General features: G+C 47.9%; 1 protein-coding gene across 1 annotated transcript; it reads left to right on the forward strand.

Moving 5' to 3' along the window:
• Positions 1–1831: 1831 nt before the first annotated feature.
• On the forward strand, positions 1832–12320 carry LOC121676802. Its single transcript, XM_042053749.1, is given in 4 exon segments — positions 1832–9377; positions 9906–10103; positions 10880–11372; positions 11374–12320. Coding segments are annotated over 4 exon segments (1392 nt in total). The 5' UTR covers positions 1832–8873; the 3' UTR covers positions 11571–12320.
• Positions 12321–12932: the final 612 nt, after the last annotated feature.

Raw genomic sequence — 12932 nt, forward strand, 5'->3', positions numbered from 1 at the left:
CTCTTTCTGCTGAGCAGAAGGTATCCTATTCCTTCAATAGGTGTCAGAGTAGTGAAAAGGTTGGTTATTGGTATTGTAAATGGATGGAGCAGCATTAAGCAGCTGCAGCCATGATGGGCTGAGGTCACTAACCATGTAAAGTTAGATTTTTCCCCACTCACTTCATCTGAATATTTGGGGTAGGGAGGAAAAAATGAACTTTTGAACACCTGGATTTTCTTCCCATCTGTATATGCCTGTGTCTTCAGAAATGGTCTGTAGCCTCCCTAGAAATGGCAGGAGGGAGCTGGAGCAACCTCAGGTCCTGGAACATGAGGGTGGGAATCTCTGATACCCTTTTTCTCTAAGCTATTTGCTACAGAATTTGTCTCCTCTGTTTTCAGTTTCTCTGCCATAGAAGTGGGAAGCTCACCTGTAAGGGCAGCAGGAGGCAGCTGCTGTCCCTTGGTCTTGTGTGACTGCTGACCTGCAGGGGCTGTCTCCCCTGAGAAGTTTGGTGCCAACATTTGAATAAGTAGATCACAGACATTCAGGATGTTCTGCCAGAAGCCCCAGTGGTTTGGCAGATTTTCCAAGCTCATGCCCCTTCTTGCTTTCATTGATGTCCGTCTTAATTATTTTACATATGCCGTTCCTTGCTGCATGAAAGAGTGTTCTGAATGTGTGAGAAGGAGACTTTGTTGTCTCTTATTACTCATGTAATTAGGCAGTACTGGTAACTTTAGGTAAAGGAATATGAAAATATTTAGGTTGCTTTTGGCCAAATGCCTTGCAAACTTCAGAATCCCCTGAATTTAGATGAATTTCATATTCTTCTGGGGTTGCTGTAATCTCTAGAGGAGTTTAGCCAGTTAGGTACAGCAGGTCTCTTCAGGGCTTTCTGTCCCTTTGTTGTTATATATCAACCTCTTAAATCATGAATTAAGCCACTGCCATTGACAATGGCTGGGAAACATTCTCATAGTTAAAACTAGACCAGCCCACAAGCTTTAAATGTCTGCAGTGAAAATGCTTGTCACCAGCTCTGAGAACAGTGGAGCGTGTAAGTCTTAAACAGGAATGGCTCTATAGGACTAAGGAAACAAATGGAAGGCTTGCTGTTTTATTAGCTCAACAAACTACATTTCAGTCCTGTCTCTGTTTCCCTTCCTGCGCAGCAATATATGCCCTGTTCCCAAAACGCTCCTGTAAACAATGGGGAGGGAAGCCTTTTGTGTGGCTTTCGCTAAGATTGCAAGTTGTGTGGGCAATGCAACTCGACAGAATTTCAATGAGATTTGCAAGCCTGTGTGCTTATGCAAAGGGAAGTATTTCATAATGCCTGTTCTCTCTTAATTGACTTATTTTTTTGCACACCGTCATTTATATGAAGGCAAAAAGGAAAAGTGCTTTAGCAAAACAGTCAAGGCTGTCTTTGAAGAACCCAAAGAAATTTTGTCTGGGTAGATTTATTCATTCTGTAATTAAAACACTTAGATGCAAACATGACATACTCCAGAATTTGTAAACTGCTCTGCTTAGTGCTCCAAAGGCCTCCTCTCTTTACATTAGTCAAAGTCCTGCTCTGAATTGTATATTATGCATTGTTTTGTGGACCACTTGAATTATTTTTAGGTGTTTTTTTTTAAAAATTTGAATCTAAGTCTGCACCATTTGGCTCCACATGTTACTGAAGAAGTTCGAGTTCCTGTTGTCTGTCTTGTATCCTCATTCATTCTTGATGTCTCCACAGACATCACTTAATTATGACAGTGAAGAGAGTTTTAAGTACCTCTTGCAGCATCCAAATTGGTGTTCATAATGAGAAAATCAAACTGATACCGACGTCACATTATACAGAAAATATGCTAGGCAAAGTGTGTGTGTGGGAAATTGTCTGAACTTAAAGTAGTGGGGCTACAGGAAGTTTATGCTGGCTGCCCCAGCAGACTGTGAATGCTGGTTTCCATCTCACTGGCTGCAGAGAGATACAGCCACATTCTCCCTGCACTGGGTTCTACTGTGGTGTATTTGTTTATGAATATCAATTTTGTGCTACCACTGTGGCAGCAGAACCAAGTCAGAGAAACCCCTCTGGAAGACCCATGAGTTTGGGGTGGTCCTTGGCAGTGATGGATTTAGATATGTTGGAGTAGGTGCTCATGGTCAGAGGAAGCACGTGGATTTCAGAGGGCTGAGGGTGAACTGAGATTCCCGGCGTGGTGGTGGTGGTGTGTGGAAAATCCCTTGTTGGCTATCCTGGATCTTGAGGGGCTTTGTTCTAACTTCATCTACTTTCCTGATGTTCTAGCAGTGGAGGGGCAGCTTCATGGGACCTGTTCTGGGAGTGAGGGCCGTGTTTATTTGCATCCTTTTGAAACAGGCAACAAGCATTTTTAGTTCAACAGTGAAGAACAGAGCCATGGAGCTTGAAATGTGGGATCTTTGAGGAGTTTCCTACAGAGGAACCCAGACACCAAGCCTGGTGTGGGAACTCATTTTTCTTGGGAAGATACTTAGGAGTGATGGGAAAATGGGCTCTGGGAATCTGGACATAGAGACTGCTCTCTGTTCCCTGGCCTGTTGCAGAACAGCTCATGGTGCTTCATCCTCACTCTGAAATCCCAGGTATGAACCTTCTCAAGGACCATTAGCCCAAATGTTTGTGGCATAGTGTGGGACCTCTTCTCCTGTTGTACACAGAAGGAGGACCCAGAGAAGCTGCAGTGGGTAGAAAGGTGAGTGGCCCAGGAAACCCCCACCAGCAATAACAGAGGCACCACTGGTGCCCTTGGCATCAGCAGGGCCTTTTGTTTTGGTCTTGGCAAATGCCAGTGGCGCCATTCAACTGGGTGCAAGGGTGGAAAGGGGAGTTCTACAAAGTGGAATATGGGGTTGGGGTCCCTTCATCCCAGGACAATTCCTTCAGGGAAGAGCCTCTATGCCCTTGTTCCCACCTACACTACTGCAGACACTGCTCTGGAGCATCGGGCAAAAATACTGCTTCCAGTCTTGTAATGTGCTGCCCAAGCAAATGTAAAATATTTAATCTGGCATTGCCAAAGGGGTGCTTTATGACTTCTGCCAAATTACATTATATAAACATAATTAAAGGGTTAGCTTTGTTTGAATCTGTCATTCTAAGCAATAAAGATGTCAGATAATTTATTGTTGCATTTTGATACTCACCCTATTAAGCTAATAACTGTTTTTGTGTGTGCATGTATGTATATGAGAGCAGTGTTCATGGAGTTTGTCTTTCTGAAGGGTGACCGAGTCTGAAGACGTTGCTGATGGAGTCCAGGCATATTTCTCTGCTTTTCAACTGCCTTTCAGTTGCTTTTGAGCCTGGATGCCTGTCATTCTCAAAACTGCTTGGGAAGGCTGAGAGGGACAGGAATCAGTGCATCTGTGGCAGTGAGGATCTGGGCAGTGGTGCCAGGAGAGGCTGGCACCACTGCTGGGGCAGAGCTGGGATTTTACTGGGTGAGCTGTATTAAAGATAGGACTTGACCCCTGCAGACCAGCAATTGCCAAGCTGTGATGGGCAAGGATTCAACAGCCTGAAACATTAAAAACACATGATACTTCACATGAAGAAAAGGATTTTTAATGACTTGTTTCTCCTGCACTGTGGACCCTTAATGCCCAAGAGGTTTCATTTTGCCTAGCAGCAGGTGCGTCACTGAGTATTCAGCATTTTAGCCAAGTCCTGTCCTTGTTTTAGGGTGGAGGAACAGAGGTGTGGCTACCTGGTTTATTGAAGATGGGGGAGGATTTGGCTGGGCACATGCCTGTGCTGTGGGTACCAGACAGGAGCAGCCCTGGTACAGTACAGGATGGAACAAAGCAGTGGCCAAAGCCCAGGGCATGTCCATCCTTATCTGGCAGGGAGCTGGGATGGTTTTGGCTCATGATGGCAGGAGCTCTGTACAATGGGGCTGACATGCTGGGTGCACACTCAGCTTCTGGTGCAAAACAACACTCTCCCTCCCCCTCTATTTTAAGACCTGTGTTACAACCACTAAATTGGTAGAAAAACAAGCCCAAATCCTGTCGAGTATTAGGACAAATATTTTTAAAGCTATTTTAAGATTTATAAAAATATTAAACTAGAGGGTAAAATACACTTTATTAAACTGTCCTAATTTACAGTCACATACATGGACTCTCTGCTGGGATACAGAAAGTAAAGACGCCTCTAAGACTTGCATTATCAGATTCTGAGAGTACTTATAAATTAGTAGGTGCAATTATCCTCTTGAAATCTGCTGTTAAGATAGGCTTTCCTTAAAGTCAGCTTTTCTTATGGCTGCTGCTGAGTGCACACGTGGAGCTGTAACATGCTGTTTGTTCACCTCTCCAGAACAGCAGCTTCACAGGGAGCTGAGTTTGTCAGTCATTCATCACTCCTATAGCATAAAGTGTCCTATTTAATACTGAGACATTGCTGCTGGTTGCCTGAACAGCCCAGGAATACTAGAGGATTAAAAAAAATAGTTCAATTAAAGACGAGGGCAAAAATAGTTTCATGGGTTTTCTGTTTCAAATTAAACTCTTAAAAGCCTCTATCCCAAATTTCTTCCATTCGAGTTTTGGATCCAGTCCTAAATGCTGGGTCTAAAACCCCAAATTACACCGCAGTTTGTGCCCATGTCAGTGACGGGCTGGATCCAAATAGCAGAAGTAACCACACTGAAATCCAGGGAAGCTTGGGGTCCCCTGCCCAGGTTCAGTGGAGTCCCTTTGCCTTGTGGATCCTCTCTGTCATGCCAGACCCCCATCCGTCCCCCCACAGCCAGTCCACCCCCATCTAATCCACACAGGGCCAGTCTGGGTAAACATAACCTATAACATAAATATAAAAGGATCTGTGTTAGCTGTGAGGACTGGCAGGGGTTAAGACTTTTACAAGTTCAATTAGGAAATTAAACTCAGTGGGAGACCTGCAATGCTTTCCAGTTGTTCTCCAAGTATCACAACAAACCTCCTCATTTTAGGCATGGTATCTAGGGGGGTATCTGGCTTTCTAATCTGGGGTTTGGTTTGGGCTCATCTCTACCCAAAATATTATTTTAACCACTCTTTGTATTTCATTTCCATACTTTTTCTTCGGTATGCTTTGAGAAAAGATTCTGCCAAAGACAGAAATGCTTTGAGCCTGAAAAACATTTTTTTGCAGTGTATATGGAAGGCAGTGTTTTGCTTGGCTTAGCTTGTGAAATACATGGCACAACCTGCATGAAATATTTGAGGCCATGAGGAGACATGAGCAATTCTTGAAGAAAAAAAAAAGAAAAAAGTTAATTTTCATTCAAGGGTCTCATTTGCTTAGAGCCACACCCAGACAGGAGGTGCAAGGCAGAGCAAGGAAGAAGAGTTGATTTATGAACTTGTAAAATTAAAAGTATTGTAAAGTTAAAAAGAAACAAAGCAAACCCCCAAAAAGCTCAGACTCATGGGAAGGTTTCTACATATGTGAGAAGGAATTAAACCATTAGCATTTGATAAAAATTCATGAGACTTTAGAACCACCAGGGGTTGAGATGAAAGCTCTGCCCATATACCCAGGCTGTGGGGAAAGGGCTGCCAAGTGCCCCTGTCCTCACCTAGGTGGGCTTTTCCTGCCAAGGGCAGCAGTATGGGGTGGAAGACTAATGGGGAGTTAATAGAACTGTAGGTTAATTTAGGGGACCTACTGGAAGGGACCTCTGGAGTTTTTCATTCTGACTTCCAGCTCCAAGCAGGGTCAACAGCAAATCTTTACCTCCATGGGTTCCTCTCTGCCCTCGGAGTGTCCATGTACCTCCCAACAAAGGTGTGGAGGAGAGATGGCAGGAACAACTGAATCTGGCTCAACCTGCTCTTTAGCAGGGAACTCAAACTAGAGAAGCCCCTGCATTCCCCCATTTCATACTGCTGCTCCTTGGATGTCCCAGCATGAGGATGGGCTTGTGGGCAAAGCAGCACTGTGGCCACTCAGCCTGTCCCCATGCCCGTTCCTCCACGGTGTGGTGCCACAGGTTGTTTGACGACGTGTCTGAAACGTGTAAACTTGATTTCCATCCATTGTCTCTGCCTGTCATCTCTCTCTGAGATTATGGATACAGGAAGAGTCTGTGAATAGTGAGCACTGCTCCAGGTGATGTGTTGTCATGCTGCCTGCCAGCCACACGGTGGGTCAGGACAAGGGGAACTGGTCATTGTTTGTATCTGAATATTCCCAGGGGCCCATGATACCACACCAGAGCAAACCAAGACAATAATCCTACCTGTCAGATTTCCAAATCCCAGCCATGGCCCCATGGATGTGTAAGAGGCGGGCAGAGGAAACCAGAGGAGGAGCTGGGGGTTGCTGCAACACACAGCAGATGTAGGATATTAGCTGGCTCCTCTACACTGCTCCTGCTGCAGCTGGTGGGCATTTTGCACTCTAGTTTGCTTATTGTTCATTGCTTAATGCCTTGCCTGGCAGTTTTCCTGACATGCCTCCACCTGCAAGCAAACAGCTTCTCCTGCAGCCCCTGGCAGAGCAGACTGTCCCAACTGGGGAAGTTTCTCAGTGAGATGCTGGAGGGCATGGGAGAGAGAACCAGGACTTGGGGGGACCAGCTGGCCCTTGGGCCAACCTGTTCTCTCCATCCAGGCACCTTTCTACATGTCAGAGGAACTTTTATTTATCCAGAGCAGACAAAATGATTAGGAAGGTAATAAAATAGAAAGGCTGAGGTTCTGTGGGCACCTTGTGGGATGCTGCTTGCTTGCTTTTAACAAGAAGTGGCTTTTTTTCTTAAATTGTAAAGTGTACTTTGAAGGTGCCCTGGTGTGCTGCCCAGGGCAGTTTCTTTAGCTCAGGGGAAAGTGTGTGGATCTAATACCCTTGGGACAGATGGTGTCAGCAAACTGATAAGCTGATGGTTAAGGGAAGTTTGCAAAGCCGGTGGTGGCATGGGACATCCCATTCCAATGGCCTCCATGACCACAGCACAGCATGGGCTCCACATCAGCAGCTCAGTCATGTTCTGTGTCTCTTAAATGCCTCTTGATTTTGCTGGTTTCTTGCAAGGCTTTGATAGGCAAAAGTGATGTTTTGGAGGTGGAAGAGAAGATGTATAGACTTCTAAACTAAAAAAACCTGACACTGGTCAAAATTTCTTGACACCACCCTTCCTACCAGTCCCCCCTGCTGTGGCAGTCCACACACAGCATGCTGGTGTGCGGTCCTTAACATGTCCACTCGATATTTCTGAAGACTTCCAAGACTTAATTTTCCTCTTCCAGTCTCCACAACCCCAGTGCAAATCTAGTCAAAAAAACCAAAAAAAGTTTGGAAACTGCACTTCTAGCAGAGAGTGCTGGAGTCCAGATGATGTCCACAGTTTTTCCTGTGTTTTCTCTCCTCAAACTCATTTTTCCTGTCACTGGAGCAAATCTTGGTAGAGCCACACATGTTGCACAGGGACGAGTGAGAGTAAAACCACCAAGAGGAGCTTGCAGGACCACCTGATCAAGTCTGTTTGTGCTGGTTCCTCCCAGGTGAAGCAACTCCTCTATTCTGACTCTCAGCCCTTGAAATTCAGCCCAATCTCTGTAGCTCATCTCCAGGTTGAGCTTTCATCATAACTAGCAGGAGAAAAAATTCCTTTTGACTGGAAGAGATATTCTCCTTGTTAGACTGAAAGTGAAGCACGTGCACATGGCCCTGGTGCTTTGGCTGCAGTAGTCATTAAGTCGGTTTAATTTGGCTGTATCAATGTGCCTGGTGCCTGATGCATGGCAGGCAAGCATCAACACACCAAAGCTTGGGCACCATCCTGTAAGAAGGCCTAGGCTTCAGAAAGGGGAAGAAGGGAAATAGGAAACCGAAAACCACTCTCAGGGAGGGATAGTTTTCCACTGCTTCATTTGGAGGATTTAAGTAGCCCATTAGGGAGCAGGTGGAAGAAATTTGTTGGTCTTATGAAGTAAGCAGCTGCTTTCTTTAGAGCTGTGCACAGGAGCTGCCAGGCCCAACAGTGGATGGGCCATGGGGATGTTTTTGCTAAGGAGAGGGAAAGTGCTGTGCAGCTGATCTCAGTGAGCTGGGTCCTGAGGGGAGGGCACTACACCATGGCAGTACAGTGGTTAAACATCCCCAAGGATGTCCCTGTTGAAAGTGGTTCCATCTGGTGTTTGGGAGAGAAGGAGCAAGCCCTGAGGACTGGGACACTGGGATGTGGCTGTCAGGGGCACTGATAAAGCCGGCAGAGGTCAAATTTTAGCACAGGAAGAACCTGAAGAAATGAAAGAAGGGGAATGAAATAATTCCTGGTCTTGGACACAGTGGTCAGTCCCCCTGACTCCAAGTAAACATTCCATTGCCAAGCAACCATTAAGTTGCCAAGTAAACACTTGCAGAGGTTGGAGTAGCCAAAGGGGTTATTACAGAGGTTGGAGCAGCCATAGGGCCTTTCTCCAAGGCTGGAATAGCCACGGGGCTGTAGAGGCCATGGGTCAAGGAAGATCTGAGGAAAGCGGAGGCAAGAGGCTCCCAGGGCTCATCCCCTGCCTGCTGCCTCCCACACTGAGCCCTCAGGGTTGAAGGGCAGCCCCTGGGCTGAGCTGGGAAAGAAGCAGTGTTGGCAGGACCTGGGCTCCCTGTTTCCTGCTGGTGGCTGGAGCAATGGAGACTTGGAGCAATGAGAAGTCAGCCCGTTTCCTCAGGATGTACACGATGGAACTCCCACCCTTGCTCAGGTGAGGGGGTTCCTCCACCGGCCTGCATCCTCTTCTTCAGCCTTCTCCATACCTCCTTCCCTCACCATGGCAAACTCCCATGCCTTATGTCCATCATCTCAGCATCCCCTTCCCCAGCCCTGTTCCACCCTGTAACACTCCTTTGCTCTGTCAGAGGGATGCCTGCTGGGGAGGGGTGGGGATGCCGTGCTGCCAGATGGGATCTGAGATGGTGTTGGGATGCTTTTTCCCATCACCCGACCCAGGACACAGTCCAACATCCAGAGCAATCCAACACCCTGCCAAGGAACTCAACTCAGTGTAACCCCAAGGAAAACTCCTGCGGCAGGGAACTCACAGTGACAGAGGATGACTCCCCATATTCACTTATTCGCCTCCTGAAGAAGAAAGAAGCCCAAGAGATGGAAAAGGCCCTGGCAGAGAAATACAAGGTGGGAAAGATGTGTGGGTGCTGGGGCATAGTTGGGAGAGCTCGTGGTTTTTTGGAGGGTTTTTGGGAGGCAGGTGACAAATTTTGGGTGCAGGCAGCCAGGTCACCCTCCCTCTGGTGCTGCCAGGCCTCCAGGGAGAGGATGAAAGTCATCGCTGACCAGTGGAGGGACCTGCATGCCAAGAGGGCCCAGCTGAAAGCCCACGTGGAGAGATGTGGAAGGACTATACAGGTACACCAGATGACCTTGAGCCACACCACCAACTCCTCCCCTCCCTTGGTGAAGAGAGTCTTGGGCTTGCAGTACTGTTCAAGCCTCCTGTTGAGACTGGAGCTGTGAGGAACAGGACTGGCAGGGCGCAAGGTTTTGTACCACAGATATGGAAAGCCCTGATAGGTCTTGGGTGGAAAAGAGCCTGTCCTGTACCAGTGTGATCTCCTGGGGGCCCAAAATGTCCCCCAGGGAAGGTGTTAGCCTTGCCCCCACTACTGGCACACAGCTGTCTTCAGGGGACAGATCCAAGGAGGTCTGAAATTCAGACTGCCATCCTGTGTACCTGTCTCCAGGACCTAAGGGTCAATGTAAGAAGGATGGCCCTGTGAAACACGGAAAGGAAATGTTCCTGGGGTGGTCCAGCACTGGTCTCTCCTCTCTGAAGATATGTCCTAGCAGTGCTGTTAAGTGATTCAGCTCCATCTTCCCTTGCCTCCCTTTCCCTCTCTCTGTATGTGCATGTGTGCTGGCGGGGGAAACCACCAGGAACGCGAAGAGTTACGAATCCAGGCTCTGGAGATAAACAGCAAACAGAGAGAGGAGAAGATGAAAAAGGATGGTAAGCTTTTGAGAGCCAAGATGGAACTGGAAGCCCTCAGAAAAAAGCACTGGAAACTCTGCAAAAGAGTGCAGAAGTGCTCCATCTTCAAGGAATACCTGGAGAATGTGGTGAAGTTCTCACAGGTGAGTTTGGATGTAAGCAAGACAGATCATGGCCTTGGGGAGGGCATTAGATAAATGCTATAACTAGAGAAGATAAGGCAAGTCCAGAACACTGGACACTTGGTCGAACCCAGAGACCTCCGATGGGATGGAAAAAGATTCCCTGCAACCAAGGTGAGCCACAGGGAGTGGAGTTAGGGTAGGAGAACCAGAACAGGAAGTGAAAGATTGAGAAAAGCAAAGAAGAACCATGAGAAGGGGGAAAAGCTCAGGGCTGGGGGGAAAGGGGACCCCTTTGTGTCACTGTTTTGGGTCAGATGGATGGTTTGGGAGAAATGAAAACTGCCCTGAAAGTGCCCTCAGGCACTTGTCAAAAAGCTGTGCCTTCTCTCAGGGCATCACTCCATGTATTCCACATACTCCAACCACCCCAGTCATGGCCTCCCAAGTCTGGGGATGTGGCTCTGGAAGCTGCAGTTGTGCTTTGTGTTTTGTCAGAGCACTGCTCAGCTGGGGAAGAGGCGATACCTCCCCTTGCTTATGGCAGTGACAGCTCTGGCTGTGGCACAGTGGGAGACCACCACATGGGGAATGTAGCAATGCTCAGGAACCAACTGGGGCAATAGTCTCATCGAGAATGGCAGAACCCCAGAACAGTCAGGGCTGGAGAAGGCGGGAAGATCTTTCAGGTAGGGGAGGCATTGGCCCTGGTAAGGGCATGGTGCCAAATGGCATGAGACCTGCAACTGGTGTGTGGAGGGCAGAGAGGTACTAACACCAGGAACTCTGTGCTGCAGTTTGAGGACATCTCAGAAGTCACTTCATGGTACAAGTTGCTGGTGAGGACACAGAAGGACCTTATGCAGTCACAACAGGGGCACAAGCAACTGACTGAGCAAGACAAGGTGTTACTGGAACAGTACAGAGCAGAGAAAGAAGCTGAGATGCTTCAGTACAAAAATGAGCTGGTGCAGTTCAAACTACATTTTGACCAGGCTCAAAGTGACATCCCCCTCTGGGTAAGGAATTGTGGGGTGGGCAGGGGAAGATCTCCAAGCCTGGCTCTGTCAAGACTGGCTGATGTCTCATCCTTCAGCCATGGGGTCATGGCAGAGTCCAGTAACAGTGCCTGGGATTGGAGGAGATTCCTAATTTTTCCCCCTCCACGGGGTTGCAGAAGGAAGAATGGAAGACCAGTCTGGAGTATGGACGTTTGGGTCTCCCAGCCAGGGGCTCTGGTGCTGAAGCATCACCTTTGCTGGGGCATGTCCCCATGCTGCCTGTGTCCTCTCCTTCCAGGAGGCTCACTGGGCTGACATCCAGAGCAAGACTTCTGAGAAAACCAGGAAGCTGTGGACCATCAAGCTGGCCATCCACAACCTTTTCCAGTCCACCAACATGTGGCTGCAAGCAGAGTGGAATGTGTTGAAGTATGACAGCTGCAGACAGCTGAAAATGGTAAAGCCAAGACAGAAAGAGGAGCAGTAAGGAGTCTCAGCAGCCCAAAGGGAGGGGAGAGCCCACAGACCCAACAGACACCTGCCTTTTCATTTGGGCTCTCTCTCAGGCATGGGGAAGGGGCAGGGGACATCACGCAAACCTGTCTCTTCTGAGGAGGTGGAGCAGGGTCCTTGCCTGGCAGAACAAGTGGGAGCCAGGCAGGCCGAGGCAGGGGATGCAGGGGATGCAGATCAAGCCATGGCCAACACTGGCTTCATTCACCCTTGCCCAGGACTCAGACTCCCTCACAAAAGTCCATTCTGGTGGTGCAGATCCAGCAAGGCAAATGCTTTATCCTCCTGCTCAGTTTGACTGGTGACATTTGCCATCTTAAAGAGCCAACAAACCTCCATCTGACTCCTGTTCCCATCCTTCTCTGCCATCTCTCTTCTCCACCCTAGATATTGCAGTATATCCAACACTTTAAAGACATCCAGTTCTATGCAGGATGTGCAGAAGCACCAGAGTTGCTACACCTCTGAAGACAAAAGGGACATGGCAGCATGACCTGTCCTGCCAGTGAAGGTTCAGTGGGTTGGGAATGGAAAGAGGAAGACAAGAGAACCCTACAGATATCCTAGGCTAAAAGAAAAAATAAAGGTATCTCTTCATTTCCTGGGAGGATTGGACACATTAGAGCAACTCCATCCCACAGCTTCACCCAGACACCATTGGGGGGTGTTCCGGTTTGGCCAAATTTAGAAATATATCCTCTGAGAGAAGGCACAACCACCCCTCCCCCACCAGGTTCGGGAAAAATAAATTTTCCTCGAAGGAAAGTGAAGGAGATAAAACTATTTATTTACACAAACACACGGGAAAAGGAAAATAATGCTAAATAATAAAATCTCTCGCTGTGGAGAAAAAACCTGGGAAAAGTGTTAGAGTCCTCCCTTTGGTCTCCTCAGAGCTGGCTCACCCTCTGCGCTCGGTGGAAAGTCCTCCTGATGTGCTTGGAGGTTGAAACAGTCCAGTAGAAAAGGGAGAAAATCCGAAATTCCAGGGAAGGAAAAAGCAAAGTTCAACTCTCAGTCTCTCTCTGGAGAAAAAAAGAAGCTGAACCACTGGCCAAAAGCTGACTGGAAAGCAGCAAACCGGGTGCTTCCTCGCTCCCCTGCCGCAGCTGGGGAAAAAACTGCTATCTCTGTGTGACCTTGAACAAGCTGCAAACTGCTTTGAAAACGTTTTGCTCAGTTTTTCCTTCCCCCTCTCAGGCTCAGTTTAGAGGCATAGAAAGGCACAAAGTTAATTTCTGGGCATAGGGCAGCGATATGGGATACACATCATAAAGCCACCCCAAGACAGGGGCCTTCCTCAGAATTCTGGTTGCATTACACAGTGTTCCTGCAA

This window comes from Corvus kubaryi, unplaced genomic scaffold (genome assembly GCF_017639235.1).
Source record: "Corvus kubaryi isolate FWS band 111438036 unplaced genomic scaffold, C.kubaryi_AGA036_p1.0 split1-131, whole genome shotgun sequence".
In the NCBI taxonomy this organism is placed as follows: Eukaryota; Metazoa; Chordata; class Aves; order Passeriformes; family Corvidae; genus Corvus; species Corvus kubaryi.